This window comes from Ciconia boyciana, chromosome 5 (genome assembly GCF_034638445.1).
Source record: "Ciconia boyciana chromosome 5, ASM3463844v1, whole genome shotgun sequence".
NCBI lineage: Eukaryota > Metazoa > Chordata > Aves > Ciconiiformes > Ciconiidae > Ciconia > Ciconia boyciana.
In genome coordinates this window covers 13056497-13077417 of record NC_132938.1, presented here as the reverse complement: position 1 = coordinate 13077417, position 20921 = coordinate 13056497, and the positions used below count along the sequence as shown (strand labels likewise).

The 20921-nt window shown below is 40.0% G+C and overlaps 1 protein-coding gene across 5 annotated transcripts in view; it reads left to right on the top strand.

Moving 5' to 3' along the window:
• The window catches only part of SORCS2 (sortilin related VPS10 domain containing receptor 2), a 653060-nt gene that overhangs the window by 377724 nt on the left and 254415 nt on the right, over window positions 1–20921 (top strand). For all 5 annotated transcript variants that reach the window (XR_012042835.1, XR_012042837.1, XR_012042836.1 and 2 more), the window contains one exon: window positions 10714–10813. Coding sequence is in view for 2 of the 5 variants with exons in the window: in XM_072863384.1 (XP_072719485.1) it covers window positions 10714–10813 (100 nt within the window). In the remaining 3 variants the exon portion in view is untranslated. The remainder of the gene's footprint in view (window positions 1–10713; window positions 10814–20921) is intronic.

The following is a 20921-nucleotide window of genomic DNA, read 5'->3' as shown; positions in this document are numbered from 1 at the left end:
CTCCATCTGAGCTTGAATGGTAGAAGCTAGGGAAAGCAGGAGAACATGTAATAACCTTCACCCCTACGAAAAGAACTCCTCCTTTTTAGACGCTGGGTCACTTTTTTCTCCTAGTCTCCCTTAATGCCAGAAAAGAATGTGATTGACGTTTTCAGCTCCTTGAGTACTTTGTGTTATTTTGAATGTAGAGAGCTAATCTTATTCTGTGGGGGTTGTTTTCACTTGCATTTGAAATTACATGGCAACAATTCATAGTGGACCGAGCTTCTGTTAAGAGCAGTTAGTCATCATCAAGTGAACGAATGTATTAGCATGTCACCCTGGCATATATCAACCCTCTCTCTTGTAAAGCACAATGTCAGCTGTGAACACACTCTTAGCACGACTTTCTTTTTACAAAATAGATCCAGCATGGCATGTATTCAGAAGACTTCTTCTGCCAAGGATCATCTCCTTGCTGTTTTATTTTTAGAACATTCATTACCATGGCATGGAAGCACCATAGATCGATGTGAAAGCATTAATGGCCCTAAAACCGCCTGCTTCCTGTACTTGTTGCTATGAAGTGTGATCTTCTCACTTTGGAAACTCCTATGTAAATGCGTGTATTTGTCTTAGGATTCTGTTTCCTAGCAAACTGCGAGGCAGTGCAAAATGTGCTGCGTTTGCTGTGGCTGGCCCTCGTAATCTGTCTGCATAATTTATGGGAACACTTCACGGCACCTTCTGCTGCTAATGGTCTCTTGGGGTCCTGCAGAAAAGGCTGGTTCTGCCTTCTAATTTTAAGAGCCATGATGGTGGCACTGTTTGTCTCTTTTCTGGATCTATTTTGGATTTATGTCTGGCCAAGGGTTTGGAAGAGCTGCTATAAAAGCAGAAACATCTGCTGGGGCTTTATGTGCTGCTGGCTTGCCAAGTTCAACAGCAGGCCAAACTACAGCTGATGGGCTTGGCCCTCCCCAGGTGTCACTGCAGTTACAGGAGAACGGCTGCAAGGGAAATTTGGCTGCTGAAAGCTCTAAACAAAATAAATTAAAAAAAAAAAAGCTTCAGCAATTGTAGAAGGCTCTTAGGAGATTATGACTGGGGTTATTAGCAAGTAACAGAAACAAATCCTGCTGACGTGGTTGTGAGCATCTGAATCCCCCCAGTGGAAGCACCCTCAGGTGTGCCGCCTCTTGCCGCTAACTGCAGAGCTTCCCACTGCCTTCTGCAAACTGCCAGTTCAGGTGGCACAGACACACGGTGATTTTAAAGGCTGTTAGGAAAACCTGATCTTGTTTAACTGTCGAGTGTTTTCATGACTTCAGACACATCATGGCAACCTCGTTCATGGACAGACATGGGTGAGGCAGGTGGTGTTTTCGACACCAACAGTGAACTTCTATTGCAGGAGAGGAATTCAAAATGATGCCTTAAAGTTCCTTGTAAATGTTTTGTTCCTGATGCAACTGTAATAACTTAGAATAATCACTCGTTTGACACTGGGGACATGGGAACTTATATCGTGGATGAACTTGGGCTGCATCTGGGCACTGCCCAGCCTCCATCTCGGATGTGTACTAGCAGTTTTGGAGAAGCATGCCATAAAACCCACAACAGACAACCGTGGGGCAGTTGATGGGTCTCTAATACACTCAGCACAAGGCTTGATACCGTCCAGAGTCTATTTATCTGTATTTTCTTACTGTTTAGGATATTTTCGTTCTTTATAGAAATGTCCAGTTACTCCCTTAGTTCTGCCAAGCATTTGGGTTCAGGTGCAGTGTACTACAGTCAAATTACTGAGAAAACATTGACTTCATTTGCCTTTTTATAAAGTGCTACAACCTGGCCATATAATTCAGTCCCCCTCCCACCTCCCCCGGAGCAATCATAAAGTTGAGGTCAGCACTTCAGCAGCAAAAGCAAAAACTTCTACAAATGGAGTTAAAGAAGAGTTCCACTTATTGAAGAGTAAGTAGCTGACTATTATAGTTGGCAGAGCCCATTAGTAGAGGAATACATAATCACATGTGAATGTGCACATACAATTTATTAAATTATTATAAGTTCTTTTTTAATTTCCTAAATGTTCTTGTTGTAGCCGGATCTATCCAGCGATTACAAGAGAACTTGCTGTTCTGGTCAGAAAGCACAAGGCCAAATTCTCTCTTCTCATACATCCCAACATCATTCTTGCCTTCCAAGGAGCTGCCTGACTGAGAATAAAGTTGTTTCAGAAATATTTCAGCTGTGTGTAGTGGTTTAAATAAAAAGCCTGGGCTGTGGAAAATACCTAGCATTTTTCCATGGTGGAGAATTTTAATGCGCCTTGGAAACCTCAAGAAAATGTTCTTAAACCATCCTGTTTCTCTAAAGAACACAAGTATGTGAGATGAGAAATTTTCCTTTGTAATTATTCATTTCCAATCACAGCACTCACAAAAGAGGAATGGTACTGCAAGTGATATAAGGATGTTTCCACTTTTGGCAATCTGGTTGGTAAGCATAATTTTGGAGCATTGCATTTTAGCACCAAAGGCTTTTCTTTCTTATTTTCCCTAAATTTTCAACAAACACACCTTTTTTTCAAAGGTTGTTGTTTGTTCAGATTGGTGGAAGGAAGTTAACACTACATAGGAAGTGAAGCATTCATTTTTTTTTGTGGGTAGTAATTAAATAGTTAAGTGAAGCCACTGTTTTTTTTGCCAACACAGCACTTTCAGAAATAATAAACTGAGGTTGTGAAGGAAAGCCTTTTTATTAAAAAATATACACCTAACAGTAAAATTCTTCCTGTACTCCAATCCAGATAGCATTTTTATGATACAAAACCCCCCAAATTAATATTAATCATTATTATAGCACTGTGTGAGTTATCAGTTCTGGTGTTTTATTTATGCTTCTAATATGCCAGAGCTGTCTCTCAGTAGCAAACCCCTCAAACACTCCATGATATACTCCGTTCCTTGCTGAGACCTACTAATGCAACGCAGGATTTGCAGCTACTGAAACTAAATCTACACAGGACTGTTTCGTAGGATAAGTGCTTGCACACTAAGGGTTAGTTACATGATACATTGAATTCAGTGAAGAAAATGTGGTAAGGAATTTATCTTTTCCAATTTTCCACCATTTCATTCTCATTTTCTACTCACTTATTTAGGCCTCTACAACTGTTTGTGGGAGTGAGTTGTAAACAGGATTACTGAAATGATCCCGGTTAAAAATAAGTCTTCAAAACCATTCATTTGAACGTGGGTCATTTCAGTTGTTTTAACAGGAGCAAATGGCTGGGGTAGAACGATGGTGGGGAATTTTTAAGGTGCCCCCAGGCCTGGCTGTGTCTGGCAACTGCACCCCGAGGGCTGCACGCTCCCCTGCTTGCCCCTGTCCCTGCCCCAGCCCCTGTCCCTGTCCCTGCCCCTGCCCCTGCCCCTGTCCCTGCCCCTGCCCCAGCCCCAGCCCCTGTCCCTGCCCCAGCCCCACCTGGGTTGCAAAGCTGCAAAGGAAGAAATAACACAGAGCTTTTACTTTTTACAAAAGTAAGACATAACCCTGTCTTCTTGGCTGCATCTTGTCTGCTTTGTCACTGTGACACTGCTTGTTTCATGGTTGAACAGATTAATCACAAATATCTGTGTACTGCAAGCGTGGCTACAGGCTGTACCTTCCAAGACGTGCCGTCAGCGAGTGCTGTGTGTTCATGATGGAATTAATGCACCAAGGCAGGAGTTTCAAAATAGGTGTCCTACCTAAACTAACAGTTTCTGGGAGAAAAGGTGATGGCTGCAGCTAATAGAAGCTAATGCAATGTTTTACAGGCCTGTAAAATACAAAGTCTAATTATTGGAGCAAAGTAATGAGGAGCTTGAAAATGTAACTGATGAGCAGTGCAATTATAGGGTAATGAGCAGGATGGTTGTGGTATATTGAAGGACTAATGAAGGGCTGCAAAAGGTAACTGTGGTGGTGTACAGTGAGACTATGCAGAGCAGGAATGTTTAAATACAGTGCTGAAAGATACGTAGTATACACTAAAATCACAGTGCTAACTATTGGAGTTTAAGCGTGTGTGTGTATTGTACAGATTAAGTAATTAACCAAAACCAGTACTCAATAAAGGCATGACAGAAGATACCAGTAAGAGAAAACATGTTACAGTACATAAGTACATATTATATAGCTTGAATTTCTGCACCAAGTAACACCCCCATCCGTACATAGAGCTCTGTTTATCACCTTCCACTTTCACTCATAAAAAACCATGAATGGTTCCTTACCGTGCGAAGGTTTGTGTCCAGACAGCTCTGAGACAGGGTAACTCCTGGAAAACGAGGGCTTCGAAACACTTTCTGCAAAGGTAATAGCAACATCAAGATAGAAAGTTGTAGCCTGGCATGCCAGTATGGGGCACAGTCAGCCCAGGTACTGTGTAGCGTCAGGGGAGAAGCCACCGAGTAGCATTGTTCAGCATTTGTCTTCTGTGATTTTCAAGTACATTGCAAAATAAGGCCCTGTCCTATTCCTCACTGTGAAGTTGGTAACCATAGTTCCCGAGAAAGGATCTGACTCCCTAAAGTCACCTAGCAGGGTAATCCTTGCTTTTATTATCAGCTACAGAGGACTGTTTTTCTGCCTTGGTGCAGCCAGTTGAATTGGGTATGTTTAATGCATTGAATAAAAGTCCAGTTCTAGAATTTGTGACATTTTGATCCTCCTTGAGTTCTCACTCGATATGAATACGGCTGTTCAGTGTTCTCATTTCATTTGGGTTTTTTTCTGTGGATTTTTTAAGTCAGTATTTCACAATCAAATATATATTTACAGGTCCCTAAAAAGCCACTGTGAATGGCCATCTGTCCCTTATTGTGCTCCCATGTAGTGGCTGAGACTATAGGGCTCTTCATGTGCACATAATACCTGTAAAAATGGGAAGGAATTTCTATAACTGTATAAATGCAGAGTTGCACCATGTTCTGTACTCATGAGAGCATTACAGAGCAGATCACTTCAGCCAAAAAGGCTGTTGTGATAATTCACATTTCTTAAAAATATTTGTGGTATCAGCATATGTGATCAATATATGTTATCAGTAATGGATTGGTAAGTAGAAACAGGATCCATTCATCTTTGTAGTGCTTTTGGAAAAAAAGGTAAACTCTGTATTGCCTAAATTTGAAGTTGGTAAACTGTTTATCTGTTAGCTCTTGCCTATGCCATTGATTCTTTAGTGTAAAACTGGATTAAGGAATAAACTTTTCTATGTATCTGTTTTTGAGAGGAAAAATATGTAACTTCAAAAAGGCTGAACTTCTCTGGGAAGCAGAGAGAGAGGTATTTTCAGAAAGTACTCCAGCAGAGCTGATAGCTGATGAGTAAGCTGTTAATTGGATTGCTAGGAGTCATACTCTTCTACAGCCTTTGGAGAAACTTTCATCTGCATGCATTCCTCAATACGTGAGTCAGATATTGGAACCCGACATTACAATGTGTTTCTACTCTGAAGAAAGGCTTTGGGGTTTGGGGTTTTTGTTGTTGTTGTTCAAAAAGATTGTATGAGGCTAACCATTGTCTGTGCAATTTCCACGTTGTACATGTAAGAGCCCTGCTGTGCTGTTTAAGTAATGACGATACATTAGTGTACCACTTCTTTAATGATATTCCTCTGCTTACTTTCTTTTCAGTAGGTTTGTCCTGGCATTTGTTGTTGGAACTTCTGATATATCTGTTTTAGATACTCTGTCAGCCAGTCCTTCATTACTTTATCCTATAGATATCTATTTTCCTTACAGACATTTGAGATATAGGAGATAGTGTTGTCTCTATTTTTCAGATGAGGGACTAGAACACAAAGGCAATCCTGGTGTTAGACAGAAGTATGTGATAGAGCAAGAACCTGAATTAATTTCTCTTGCACTTTAAAGTTCATGATGTAAATACTGGATTGTTTTACAGTATGTAAAGAATGTAAGTACAGTCTGGAGAAAATTTAGTGGGAAGTAGTCCAGTGAGTGTTATGCACAGATCCACTCTTCCTTGATACTGTCATGTGCACCTCAATTGAATCTTTTTTTTTCAACAACTTACAATAATCTAAACAGCAGATCTTTCCTATGGGTTTTTTTCCAAATGTTTTATTTTTGTTTTACTAGTTAAATAATCCATGAGTCATTTGAAATATCTTCAATTGTTGTCTTCCAGGATTTTCAGTTACTAGAGCTTGTACAGTATGGCTCATTTGGCTAGAAAGGAGCTTGAGTTAATTTTCAAGGAGAAAAGGTAGAGGAAATCTGATCAACATGTGTATTAAGTGTTGCAAACATTCTCTTTCCAGTGCATCTCTTCAATTCATTAAAAATAAAAGAAAACAGGGAAGGAAGCATTTGCAGTTGACATTTTCTTTGAGTATTGAATTTGACTGGGGAATGCAATTTTGATCTCTCTCAAAAGTTTCATTAACATCTTACCATATACATTTTAATGTTTCTTATATATATATTTTAATATATGCTTGTAAATATTATCTGGAAAAACAACTAACAGTGAGCAATACTGAATCATAGGTGTGAGTCATCAGTGGAGAGCTGTATAATGATAGCAAAGTTTAGACAGGCAAACATTTGGTTCATGTCTTTTTTGGTATCTGTTAAATTTCTTCTTCATTCCCAATATTTCTGTTGGAAGATATCCAGACTCAGCGTTCAGGTACAGTTCCAAATTATGTTAGGCATAGACTTATTTTAGCTCAAATATAAAAAAGTTACATTTTTAAGGACGAGACCCAAATTCCCTCAGGTTTAGGGGCTTTGGAAGTTTTGTTTCATCAGGGTACATTTCTGTACCACTTGGAAGTTTTCCCAACTATCATTTGAGCTCACAGTATTAAAACAAGCTAAAAAGACATGCTTCTGTCTGTGCTGTAATGTCATTGTTTGATTTTGATAATTGTTATTTCAACACGCCGCTGTTACAGTGACAAGTGATTTTTCCTTAAAGAAAAAAAAAGAATGGCACATATTTCAGCAGATGTACACACTTTCAAAGAAGCTATTACCCAGCCACAAGCCCTGTCAGAAACAGGTTGTGTGATGCCTGCATCAGTACATGAGTAATCCTGGCATTCCAGCACCCGATGGTCCTACCTGTCTTGAATGGCCCGTCACCGGAATACTGAAAGGTGTGTTTCCTGTGAGTCCTTCACTGAGTTTTGCTGTGCTTAGAAACATCCATACAATCTGTAGCCTGTAGTGCACAGGTGGATAAGCAGCAGCCAGAAGCAGCCCGTGGATAGCTTGCTGTATCCTCTGGAATGTCTCCCAGAAAGCCGAAATGGGCACTAACTGCGTCCAGATCACTCAGAACCACAGGTCAGGTCCATCTTTACGAAATCTGCTCTGGTTTAAATTTCTTGCTCTGGTTTATGGAGTTGTGCTGTTGAGCTACCACTGCAAATAAACCATGCTATAGAAGGATGTTTTACTCTTCTTATCAGGTACTTGTGTATCCTCTTTGCATTATACCTTGAAATATCTTTTAATGAATTTTTAGGGAGGAAAGAGAATGTATTTATCCTGATAAACGCAGATGGTTCCTTTGTGGTTTTTTTCCCTCTCCTTAACACTTTTGACGCAGCACAAGTTTGGTTTTAACACACAAAAAAAATCTCTTTGTGACTGGAAGGGCATAAAGGGCTCCTCCTCTCCTGAATTTGGTGCAAAACACAATTTGTGATTCTTCTTAATATATTCTTGAAATAGGGATGCTCTGAGATCCCAGAATTCATCCTCCCCAGCCCTGTCTGTAACCAGTAGTGCAATTACAGGGAATTCTGTTCTAGCTGTGTGCTACAAAATGTTAATTCTTTATATATGCAGAGTCAGGAACTTGAAATTTGTATCTCAAGTAAAAAAGTCATGGTGACCTGTTTTCTCTGGATTATAGCAGATTTAGAAAACCAATTATTTTGGACAGTGCTTCCCCTGAATGATGTCCTTGAACTATGCCCTCTTGTATGTAAATGTCTCAAAGAGTACATTTGGGCTGACATTCCTGGGCTCCCTCAAGGTTGGATTATAGTAAAAAAGATTCGGGAGTCTGAATAAATTTTTCCACAGATCCACAGATCTTCTGCCAATCCAGGTCTTCCTGCTTAGGCATGGTGTACCTTTATGGATATGCATTAGCCTGTTGTCTCAGATTGGAATTGGATTTTTTTTTTCACCTTGAGATAGCTAATTTGTATGAGAAAATAAAAGATTTTTGTCTATATAGTTTTTCTACCTTTGTCTGAAAATACCTTAGTTACCTTAGCATACTCTTTTTGTTACAACTTTATTCTTTTCTTGTAGTACTTTATATAAGTCATGAGAATTAGAAGGGGAAGATTTAGACTGGAACTTTTTATCTTTGAAAGGGCTTATCCTCTTTGGGCTTCCTGCCTGTACTCTTTTCATACCTTGATACAGTTGCCGCCACCATCCCTCCTGCAGTGTCACTCTCCAGTGATCCCATAGTATTAATCCTGGAACTGCCTCTTCAAAGTAAATTGGATCATCTTCAAGGTTCAGAGAATTATTTCAGGGTGTTATTACTGGGCAAGCCACTGACCTGATATTCTTTCCTCAAAGAGAATAGACTAGGTTCTGTTTCCATCATACATACTTGTTCTGCATGATTTCAGTACATCTGGCTGAAGTCAGTATTTTAGTCTTTGCTTTAACTTCTTTTGTGTCAAACACCTCCAGCAAATTAGGTTTAGCACTGTCCATCCTATTCCCCTTAGAATTTTAATTAGCTCGGTGCTGAACACCCAGTGCAGTGCAATTGTGTGTATTTGATTTCTACATAATTATTTGTCAAAACTCAATTGCTGTGATTCTATTAACTTTTGTAATGTATTGCTGTATATCGGCAGGTGAAGCAACATTATGGAGGAAGAAAACCAGATCAAATCCATTCAGATGTCACTATAAAATAGATAAACTCTCAACTTTAGGCTGTGAGTGTGGTCTGTGTGTCATAGGCTTATGCCCAGCCATTTTTTGACTGGTAGAGAGGGAAGGAAAGCAAGGTGAATATGAACCCTTCTTTACTTGGTGTCCCTTAGGGCCTGATCCAGGCATACAGTTCTGTGCCCGATATTCTTGGTGATGCCAAAGGCATAGAAAGCTGCTCCATGACCACAGCTGAAAGTTCTTATATCACGTGGAAAGCTGGATGTGTGATTGCAAAGTAGCCACCTCTGGCTGCATACCACATGCCCTCTGACTTAAGCAACATCCCCTGCGGGACTGGGACACGGGCGGGTGGAGGGTGGGCACACAGTGCTCATTGCAGCCTCCTCTGGGCAGCAGCCCCTTGGGGACCATTCTGCCTCAGGTGGCTTGGAGGAGACCTCAGGCTCTGAGCCACCTGTCAAGGTGTACATGCTCAGCCAGGGATTTGGTTTCTCACTTTTCACTCTCACTGTACTCGGCCATGTTCCTACCAATTTCAGCAGTGACTGCCCTGGGCGAGGAGTGTGAGGCAACAGAGCCCACCCAGGGAGCAATGAACATGGTAGAATGGGGCTGTAGGGCAGAAATTGCTGCATAAGCAGTCCTCAGTGTCACACTGGCAGGGACACAGGTCTCATCCTGGCTTTCTTGGACATGAGAGCTGTTGCTTGTTCCCACTTGTTTGAATAACACAGAGGTACCGGGCAGGGCACCTTCAGCCCCGTTTCTTAAAGGAGATTGTTATTCCAGTGAAGAAAAGGACATATAGACTGGAAGTCCTCCCACCAACCGTCTGTCCTAGGGACGGCTTCTTGGTGATGAAGGGACAGGTACCTTAGATGTGTTTGAGTCCCCTTCCAAACAAGAAAGGAAAAACTGTAAATATGGAGAGACCATATGGTGCAATTTGATCCTATATAGAACAAATGAGGCTTCATCCAAAGGGATTTAATTTTGGATGTGACTTGCTTGGAGTTTCACTAACGAATGTTTTCCTATGCTAACATTTTACTTGTGCATTCTTTTTATACTAGACATTGCAGACACGGGTGCTTAGCACAGATGCCATTTTTCACTGCAGGTTTTTCAGGAATATGAAACAATTTCTGCAGAGTGCCCACATTTGAAATATTCATAGATTTGTGTGTATGACATACTGATGGCCAAGTACTGATGTTGTTTTTATTCATTCAAAATTATGTGATCCTCTGAAAAAGAGCTGGAGGAGTGGATGGATACCTTTATCAAGTACAAAAGCTGGTAGTGGTCCATTGCAAGTCTTCCAGATCTCAGGCCAAATTGCTCTCTTATGCAACACCGGGCTCTGAAATCAGCTCTTCTTTTTCTGCATAGCCGAGGAGGTGCTGTTAGTACTTGCAGACGAGCCTTTGCTCTGCTTAGCTCTTTTTTTCCCACCTTGTGGGTGGTGATGGAAAGGTATACGTGTTGTGCTTCTGCCACTGCGCGGTGCGGTGTCAGGATGAAAACTAGCACCGCACAGAACTGCAAAATACAGACAGAACTAGCCATGTTTTTTCAAACCTAGAAAAATATTCTTAATAGTGGCAGGTTTCTTTTAATTTCTTTTAGCTAATGAGCACTGAAAAGAACAACAGGATGGCAGAGGACCCTTGAAAAGTGATAGTTACTGCTACAAAGTGGGGTTTTTTTGCAGAGTTTCAATGCGGAAACCTTTAGAAGAGAGCACTTACAGATGTTTGATTTCTTTCAGGTCCTCAGATTTTGGGACGTTATACACAAAGTTGAATCTACAGCCTGGGATTGCCACTGTTATTGACAATTTCTACATTTGTCCCACCAACAAAAAAAAGGTATGTGGCAAAAAAATGACTTTTCATAGTGCAGCTGAGACTCTGCAACTATGTGAAGTGTGTTTTACAGGTTTTCAAAATATAGGGAAGTGGTTTTCACAAAGTTGCACGTCACCTTTAGGTGAATTTGTGACGTATGGAAGTGGCATATTTATTCTTGCTGAATAATACAGAAATAAAGAAATGCCTTGTTGGAATATGAAAACTTTTAAGGCCATTGACTCCTGGAAATGGAGTTTCCATGGAGCTTTCCACAGAAATGGAAAAGCCACTCCTGTAGGTTTTCACACATCCAACCTAAATTCTGGGACTAGCATTCAACCTCTTCCATCCTTTATGCACAATTTCTTTGCACATTCCTTAATATCCTTCATCCTTTATGCATAAAGTCCTTTGCACGTTCCTTAATATAAAGCATTGGGATTGTGCAGGCTGTCATTGAGAATGATGTTTATCCTGTCTAAAACCTTAATTAAAAAATAAAAAAACCCTCTCCTTGAAACTCTCTTAAAAATGTTCCTGCATCATTACCGAACCGAAAAGCTTTTCATGGAGCCTGGGAAGATTAAGTGGACTTTATAAGTGAGAGCGAAATCGACCCATTGAGTGTATTTACAATAGATGTTAAATTAGAAGCAACAGGAAGAGCGATTATGAGGAAAAAAAACAATAACAACCCTTCTATGTCTGCAAAATGCTTGTGATTTAAATGGCAAGAATTGTGCAATACATTGTGAATAACACAAGCACAGTAGGTCTTTCATGAAATAAGAATTTTCTCTTGATAAGGGCCTTTTAACTCCAGTGTAATACAGAAGCATTGATTTCATGCAGAGGCCACTGATTGGAAGGACAATGTTAGTTGTGTTTATCTGTCTGTTCTGCTTAATCAAAAATCAGTGGAACTCAGCGAGGCTGCCTGGATGATTAAGTACATATTTTATTTCTCTTGCATTGTCACTGGAGTTTTTGCACCCGAGCTATGCTGTGCCTGAGCTCGGTGATATATTTTTAATCCGCTGCAAAGTCAAAAATTATTTTTTTGTTTCTTGAAGTGGAACTACCACCAAGCACAAAGTTTTAATAGACTCTGCGTCTCAGGGAGAAGATCTGCTGGTGATTTCAAGTCCAAAAGAATTAAAAAAAATCTTCACCCATTTCAGTTTTGTGAATAAAAGTTAAGAGGCAGATGCGAGCTCTGTGGAGGATTTTTCCCAGCTCACCCAGCTACAATATAAAAGCCTGCATAAGCACAGGGAGGTCAGTGACAATGTGGTTGTGCCAGTTGTCTGGCAAAATAAACAGTGGTACGATCACTGCTGAATTTCAAGCCTGAAGGACACACCAATGTTCACAAAAAATCTCATGTTAACCCTATCTTAGAAAAATCTATATTCTGCTCAAGACAGTTTGAAGTTCTTAGAGATACAAAGCCTGCTTAGTAAACCATTATCATATTGTAATACATTTGTTACAGAAAGTCTCTTTGGGTAGTCATTAAATACTCTGTTTTTATGCTGAGATTTGCTTCTGCGAAGATGTTGTTCAATAGCATACAAACAACAAAAACAGCAGAGCAGAAAGGATTTCTAGGGCTTTAAATGATGCCAGAGGGAGACATATTTATACATGCAAATATACATACATATACACATACATGGTAGAAAAACGGTGAAAGCATTGGAGTTAAATTCTGTAGCCAACAGCATCAAACTCATCTTGGAGGTGTTGCAGTCACACGTGGCAGGTAAGGAAGAAGTCTCCATGTCATAAGAACTTTTCAGTCGTAATAGTAACTTCTCTGATGTTGGACAATTGATTAGGACACTAACTAAGACTACTAGCTGATTTCACAGAAGTTATTTAGGATGGAAGAAAATGTGTCCCTATCCATCCATTTCAGTCCAATTGCAGTAAGGTGGGATAGAACATTTAGAGCTCTGACTCCCTTTTCTGAGCTGAGAAAAATCTCAGGGTTTCAATCATTCCTGATGCTACCACACTTCAGATCATTCTGGTACGGGTTTTCGTCAACCAGTTCACTTCTTTTGAAATGTGCTGAAAATGGAAACTGTGCTGGAGTGCTGACTGTGCATACTGGAACTGAGCATGCACTTTAGGTTTAAAGAATAAGTAGTCCCATGCTACCACTTAGCATTTAGAGACTGGGAATATGCACGAAAGCAGAGATAAAAGACATTGATAGGGATTTTTTGAATACTTTGCATATTAAGCGTTATTCTGTGCTTTCATTCCGTTTACCCATTGTAGACCTAATCTGCGGAAGAACTGATACTGCAAATTTAATGCTTATCATTTCCACCTCAATGTCATCAGAGCATTAACCTCACCTGGTTTTAGCTCTGTGCAATTTAGGTGTCTAGTCAAGCCCTGTCCCTCTGCAGTCAATGGAGAAACATGGGTACCTCCAGGCAGTTCATCCTACTAAAGTCATAGTTCTTTGTAATTGTGTAAGACTGAATGATCTTGTGGAGGTTCCTATAAATGGCTTTGTGACTATCGTGGGTCCGAACAGAGTGTCACTGCAGCTTCCTACAAAGACATACAAACAGGTGGAAGACCATTTTTGTTTTGGAATGCAATTAGAGAAAATATTTGCTAGAATGCTCCAGTCTAGTTCTTGGACTGACGTTATTTCTTCAGTTTATCTCTGCCGGTATACCAGCTCCTGGAGTGACTTAGAGTTTCTCTCAACATGCCTCCACTCTGTGAGCTGCAATTATATACCGTTCAGACCAATGGACTTATAAGTGAGCTTTATACAGCAAATGTGAAATTGCACTGGAAATTTTCAGTCCCTATGAATTGCTCTAGTGTACATTTTCTTAAGATGCATTGAAAAGGAAAAAAAGTTTATACATCTTATCATCCCTACCCCGTTGTTTAAGAAGTTAAAATTCCACAGAATTACAGTGCCATTTGTGAAGAAGTGCATTAGCAGGTGCAGAGGGTAGAACAGCATCCTTTTCAGATAGTGCTCCATGGAAAAGAGATTGTATAAAAAAAGAACAAAATTACAAGGTAAACTGCAGGAATGCTGAGGACTTTGAACTAGCTGGTGGAAGGAATTTATAAACCCTACTAAATCCATGCAAAGAAGCGGCACATTCCTTTTATCTCTTACCCTTCTATGAACAAGTTGCGATGAGTACTGTTCACAGGTCTAAGAGATGAATCGAGAAGGAATTGTGTCAAGGTCATGTCTACATAAGCTTTTGATGATTGAGGTAAATTCACTCAGTCTGGGTCTTTTTCTGGCTGAACGCAGCAGAACTCTGATGCAGAAATTGTGTTGCTGCGGTTACCACAGGACTCAAGCTATGAAACTCAGTTTTGACAAGAAATGATGACAAACCTCTGAGGGTAGAGCTTTAGATGGCTGTCTGTATCACTCTGAGTGGGCCTTTCTGATGAAGTCATGGGATGGAGGCGTGAACTGTGGCTGTATTGGTTGTGATTCAGAGCTGAATTGCAGTCAGCCAGCAGCACAAGGAGAAGACATTTGCACCTACCTGCAAAAGACCACGTAGGCTCACCCTAAATGCTGTGAAACAATAGAGTAATAGGTGAGGTAACACTGTAACTAAGAGTTCACGCTTCCTAAGGATGCAGTAATATTTGCTTTGGATTCTGGCTGTTTTCAGTGTAGTATAAACCTGCAACCAAAGATACTGAAACTGTTTTTCTGACATGGTTTTGGAAAGTTGTAGAGTAATGAAGGGGAGTTCTCCTATGTAAGCTCTCTGATGCCAACTTTGCCATTTGAAGCACTTTTTCATTGATCTGTGACATAAAATAGCCTTACTCTATGCAGGCCTTGAAGTGCTGTGCACTGATAAGGGATCAGTGCACTTTAAACAAAGGAACTTATGTAATTATCTCCTTTTCAGTAATTACTCTATGCCGATAGCATCAAATAGTGCAGGCATCCCATACTGTACCATGTGGGGGAAATAATTTGATTTGTAACCTCTGTTTTCCAAAACAGCATTAATAATTGTGGTTTGGAAGTGATGCACATGATTCATGGAGTATGGGATTGTGCGTTCCATAGTGTCAATCTGGAGTCAGCTGAACAAAGTAAATTCTTTCTACAAAAGACAAAAGTTAGCAGAATTCAGCTTCACTAAGCTAAATTATCAACAAAATATTTAACATTTTTATAAGGCATATATGCTGTTGAATGTAGAAATTACATGTTTGCTTTAATTCTGTTTTATAATGTTGCTGGGGAGGAGTTGAATGAACACACTGATTTTTTTCCCACATTCAGTGCATATTTTAATTTTCATTGGTGCTAATGCAACTGATGCATCCATCCTTCTGTTTATATGCTTCTGGAAAAGAGGCAGCTAAGCAGTGTATATTCAGGCTTTTCATATTAAGAGAAAATAAATGTTGATTGTGCATACACTGACTTATTAGTTAAATGGGTTGAACACTTACATTTCCCAGCTGTCACAAGAACCAATAGCTGCATGTTTGTCCAAACTAAAAGGCAAGATGACAAACGTGTATTCTTGCTTGACAAACCATGCAGAACACTTAAGATAGTAATAAGGATATAGGCTATCCTGTACAGTATTTTAACTCCTGATACTTTAACATAGTATAAATTACACATGATTGCAAAAGGGTATTTGCCACAGCTATAAAAGCATTTCCCGAGATGCAACTGGCTTGAGCAATGTTTGTAAGCACTTACAAGTAAATGCAATCCTACAGAATTTTGAAATTTGTCTTTCAGAGCAAAACAATTGGTAGTGGAAGTTGTCAAAAGGCAGTACAACTGTATTTACTTGTAAGGAATAATTCTACTCAAGTATCAATTTCCTTAGAGACCATTCCAGGGCATCTGCAAACATACAGAGCAAAATTATCTTACACTTTTATTAGCAGAAGTTGTCAACTATGGGATATTCCTTTCAATAACCCGAGTAGTTACTTCAGGAAGGTTTCGCTGTGAAATTGCAGAATATGAGTCTGTATGCATCATCTCTCTACCGTGGTGCATTCTTTCCTTATAAGCAGTGTCACCATTCAGTTTTATTCTAGTGATGCACCACCAGAGCACTGATGTAACCTGACTGCATCATTTTGCTTAAGACTTCTGTCCAGGACGGTTCAGTTCATCTTCAGATTTTCTAGATGCTTCCAGAAGTATGCCCAGTAATAAAAATTTTTTTCCACCCATAGTTTGCTGGTAAGTGGATTGCGGTGAGACGCAGTCCTATGAAGAAATCCCAGATTTTATTCACACGCAGTTGATGAGCAGTTGTCTAATTGATGGTCAGTCTAGGAAGCTATTAAATGCAAGTGAAACTAAATAGGTTAAAACAGTCAGAGCTTTCCTTGAGCTGTTAGCTAGGAGTCAGAGGTTCATGCAGCACCACTGAAACCGAGCCATACAGGGAGGTTTGATGGATGCTATTTGACAGGGTGTGAGTACGTATATATGCAAAAAGTATGATAATGCTTTGAGAAGCAAAGAGTGGAGCAGTTGAAAATTAAAAACATACATGGAACAATCACTAGGAATCTGTCTATTAGAAAAGTATTTGGGCTAAGTACGGTCTGGCTAAATGGAGGCTAGGAACTGCAGCTTGCCCTGTCTGACTGATTCTTGCTATGTTTGAGAAACCAGGGCTTTTTCACACTTTGTATGTAAACAGGGCTTCATCAAAAATGTATGACTTTTACATGATTTTCATATTCTAACTCCTTGTAACACCTCCAATAAGTCAAAGGTAGTAGCAGTGTTACTGTTTTATTTAAATATACCCTCTCTCTTAAACAGTAGACTATGAATGCATTTTTCCGTATAGTGTGGTGGAGAAAGGTTTGGTTTGGTTTCCATAAAAATTTTAAAGACACTTTCTGTGCATTTCTCCATCCTGGGCTTCTACGTACAGAGCTAGAAAGGAATCCCCAGCTCTTGTTGATTAGGTGCATTGTTGTCTTTGAATACTTTTCTGCATGCATGTCTACCAACACATTGAACCATGCAGTCTGAAGCTGCCTCTAAACCTTTTTGTTTCAGTTCTGCTCCCTTTGAACTATAAATGTTTTATAGTCCAGCACCTGGACTAGACTGTGGTCAAAGGCTGCACCTCATTTAAAAAAGGAAAAAAACCCAACCCACAAAAAACCCCAAGCCAACAAACCTGGCTAACAATAGAAGTGAACAGGAGACTGCCATGACTAGTGTGTAGGTTTGCCATAGTATGTAGGATAATTACTCATCAAGGTAGAGGGTGTGTGGGCTAAATGGGTGCACACTTGAACAGGCATTCTGTGTTATTATTCTATCCTATAATTTATTTGATGCTTAATGTAGAGATCTCAATTGAAGTTTTTGAGATTGACCTTCTGCTGTGATTTTGTAGCCTAATGTGCGACTTTCACATTCTTTTGTGCTCAGGCGTACAATTATTCTAAGGAAAAATAGTCCTGTCTTTACTGCATGCTTATTATAGATTCTTTTGTTCTGTTTTTATGAATTTCCTGTCTAAAACTCATTAATCATAAAAGCAGACCAACAACTACCAAAAAGCTGTAATGTTAAATTAAGTTTACTGTAGTGAAGTCAAAAATAAAAAGACTAGTTGGTGGGAGTACAACATAAAAAAGATTTATGTGAAAATGGAAAAGACCTGTGAGCAAGTGTTAAGAGACCATTGTGCATACGGTTCTGCACTTGAGAGACATCCATTTTCCTCCTGGTAATTCTGGGAAGAGAAGGAATCCGAGCCTCATATTTGCAGCAAGGTTTTATTTCCTGTTATGATGAGGAGGGGTCATTGCTTGAAGAAATAGGAAGAGTCAATCAAGAGCATACAGTAGAAAGCAGGTCTGAAGCTACCCTCAGCACCTGCGGTCACGTGTGCTGCTGAGTGGGTGGCTGGTCAGAGAGGAGCCGTAAACTGGAAAGCATGATGTTCCACACCAGAGCGGTTTTTAAGATCTAGGATTTTGATTTGGTATGTCTAAAAATAAAGACAATTTTGCAAAACTTAGACCAGGCTGTCATTTCAAATTTCTTTATTTTAAAATATAGATTCTTATACTTAGGCCCAGATCTAAATCTGAGCCATACGCCAGAGAAGAATTTAGGGGGGTGGTGGTAGATTTGCTGTGCAGGATACTAGCCAGGTCGTGTGTTTCCCTCGTCCGGCCTGCCTATGGGCTCATTGGCCTGAAATGACTTCTTAATTCCTCCTCTGTGAGGTAAGTACTGAGGGGAAAACCAAAATCAACTAACCAACCAAAATTGTCTGTGGTAGGTCTCTAGACCTGAGCGAGACCTAGGCTTTTGTCCAGCATGGAAGACACTTTCTTGTGTCCTAGCTAGAGCTACAACTGTCTTCTAATCAATAGCTGCAAGGATCATGCACATCTGTTGTGAGGGCTATGTGTTCCCATGAGAATATAAAGCTGATGCAATATGGACCTTGCAGAATTAAATGTAACAAAGAGTCAAATTATAATATATGGGATAGTGTCCAAAGGAGAAAGTGTCCATATGAAGAGTGAATAGAGAGTTACCGATTCAGGGTTGTGTGAAACGTATGGCGGATAAAACCAGAAAGGAAGAGGTGATTATATCAGCTATGCTGAGTCTTTGCAAAAGGAAAGAGGGGAAAAGATAGAGAAGCTAATTGTAAAGAGGAAATGGTAAAGGATTAGTAACAAGCATCTTACGATACTTAATAAGTGTTTAATTGGTTGCCCAGTGTGCTAGGATGAAATGGGTACAGTTAAGTCTATAGAACGGTCAAGTTTCTGCTAAAACTGGCATGCACAAGATGAGGTTTTTCTGTGATTAATTTAGATTATTTATATCTATTGCAATTATCCTGTGTGTTGAGATTACTTTTGTCTAATTATTTACTGAGCATCACAACATGCCTAAAGGCATGTATCAAGGTTCCCGTGCTACTGAAGGGAGGAAATTGGGAACTCCTTCATCTTAACTCAAAGTCTAACCGCAGCAATAACTAACCACTAGGGCAATGTTAAGGAGTTTATATGAAAACTTCTAAACAGTATTTGAAGAAAGATGAGTAATACTGTTCAGGAGGTCTGCAAGGACAACATACAGCAGGCATATTCCCGAGACAGCCCAAAAATAATGGTGTAATGTGTTTGAAACATATTCATCATGCTTGCTGATGGATCTTCTGCATCTCCTGGAGACCTGTGCGTTTCCTCCTCATTTCCCCAATGATGGAGCGGCAGCACGAGTCCCAGCTTCCACGCTTCATGCTCTGCTAGCATTTTCCAATCTACTGATGTGTCAAATTCTGCTTCTCCTCACTGCAGCTGTTTGACTTCCCTCTGCTCATGCTGACCGCACAAACTCCTCTTGCTCTCTCAGGAGCAGAGATGCAGCAGGATTTTTTTCCCTGGGGTTGGCATGGAAGCACAGTGGAAATGAGCAGGGTTTAAATTGCTGCCACAACCGTTTTGCAGGGCTGGCAGCGTGCTTGCCTCACTGAGAATCCCCGTGGCTGCTACCCCCTACCCTGCTAGGAGTGACACTGCTGCTTAAACCCCTCAGCTGCTGCAGTCTTGCTGTTCCGGCACAAATATTTGTACAGGGCTCCTAAACTACTGTGAATCTCACAGTTAAGTATGCCAGTGATTTTGTTTATTCCACCCTCTTTGTGGCATTCACTAGAAGGGATGAATGTAACTGTTTGCTTACCTGTTTCTAATTCTGAAATTAGCCCTGATTCCCAGTGGCCCCAGAACCCTGCAGCAGCAAACTTCTACTGAAAAGGCAGGACCTGTGTGACAAATACGTTTTAATCATGTCCTTCTCATGCAGCCTGTACACATTTATTTGAATATATTCTTCAAAAATTCATGCAAACATGAAACAGGATTTTTTTTTTTCCCCATTTCACGCTATGTGTTTCTGTCAGGTAGAGAAAGATTCTTACTCCTGGAAATTGAAATCTCTTGTGTTTAACGAAGCTACCTCTGAAGCCTTCTTGACGGTGGCCTCTTTCAGGCTTGTGCTAGAGACAGATTTTTTCCATGTGTGGGAGTAAGTAATGCACTAGGCTGCTGTCGTCCCTTCATATCAGAAAATTGCTATCAGATGAATGGTGGATTCTTCATAATTCCTGATTTGGTTTTGAGGTGGGATCTTCGGCAAGCCTGTTTTGTTTTGTGTCTAACCAGTATTTCTCTCTCCCCATTTTCTTCACAATGATGTTTTTGCGGCCTTTCATCACTTCTTTCTGTCCTTCCGTCTCTTAATCTCTTTCCAGTGCTTTCTTGTTCTCCTGCTTTTCTTTCTTCCATTTCTGAGCGTTACTCCTTTTTACACCTCGCAAGTAATTTCTGGACCGAATTAAACCTTGCTATTTCACAGTTACAATTGCTAAAGAAAAATATTGTTTAGAAGAATGTAGCTAATGGTCTATGTTTCTATTCAAAAATCATAATTTTCTTTATGGGGATAATAACAAAACTGCTGACACATCCCTAACTATAACTCATAAAATTAATCTCTTCAACAGCGCTAGTAGGATGATTTGATCAGGGAGCTGTTAGTCAGGAGACCTGACTTCAGTTTCTATGACCTTGAGCAAGCCTGAGCCTCCCTGAAACCTGGCTTCCCATTGCCTCGCACCTTGTAATATCATTTGCCTTCTGCAAAAACACTGTGACATGACATGATTTGACAGTCTACCTTGAGGTCAGATTACAAGGTTTTGCAATAAAGTACAGAATTAGTCTGGTTTCATTTCCTTATTTATAAACTTAAGACAGTAATACTGAAGTCTGCAGAGCACCTATGATCCCTAAATAAATGCTGTGTATTTTTATGGTCCCATTTCGAGAGGGATGCATATTTATAAAGTATTTTTTGTGTCACATCCCTGCAGTACTGAACAGCATTTTAAGATTTGCAGCATGCTGAAAATAATTGTTATAAATATGTTCCTATGTTTTCCAAGATTGTTTAGCATTTATCAGGCATGGCTGGTTCAGGACATAGGTAATAATTTGAATATGACGTTATTAATTCTATTCTCACAAGAATGAGGAAATTAAGCTACTTGCCTCAAATGGA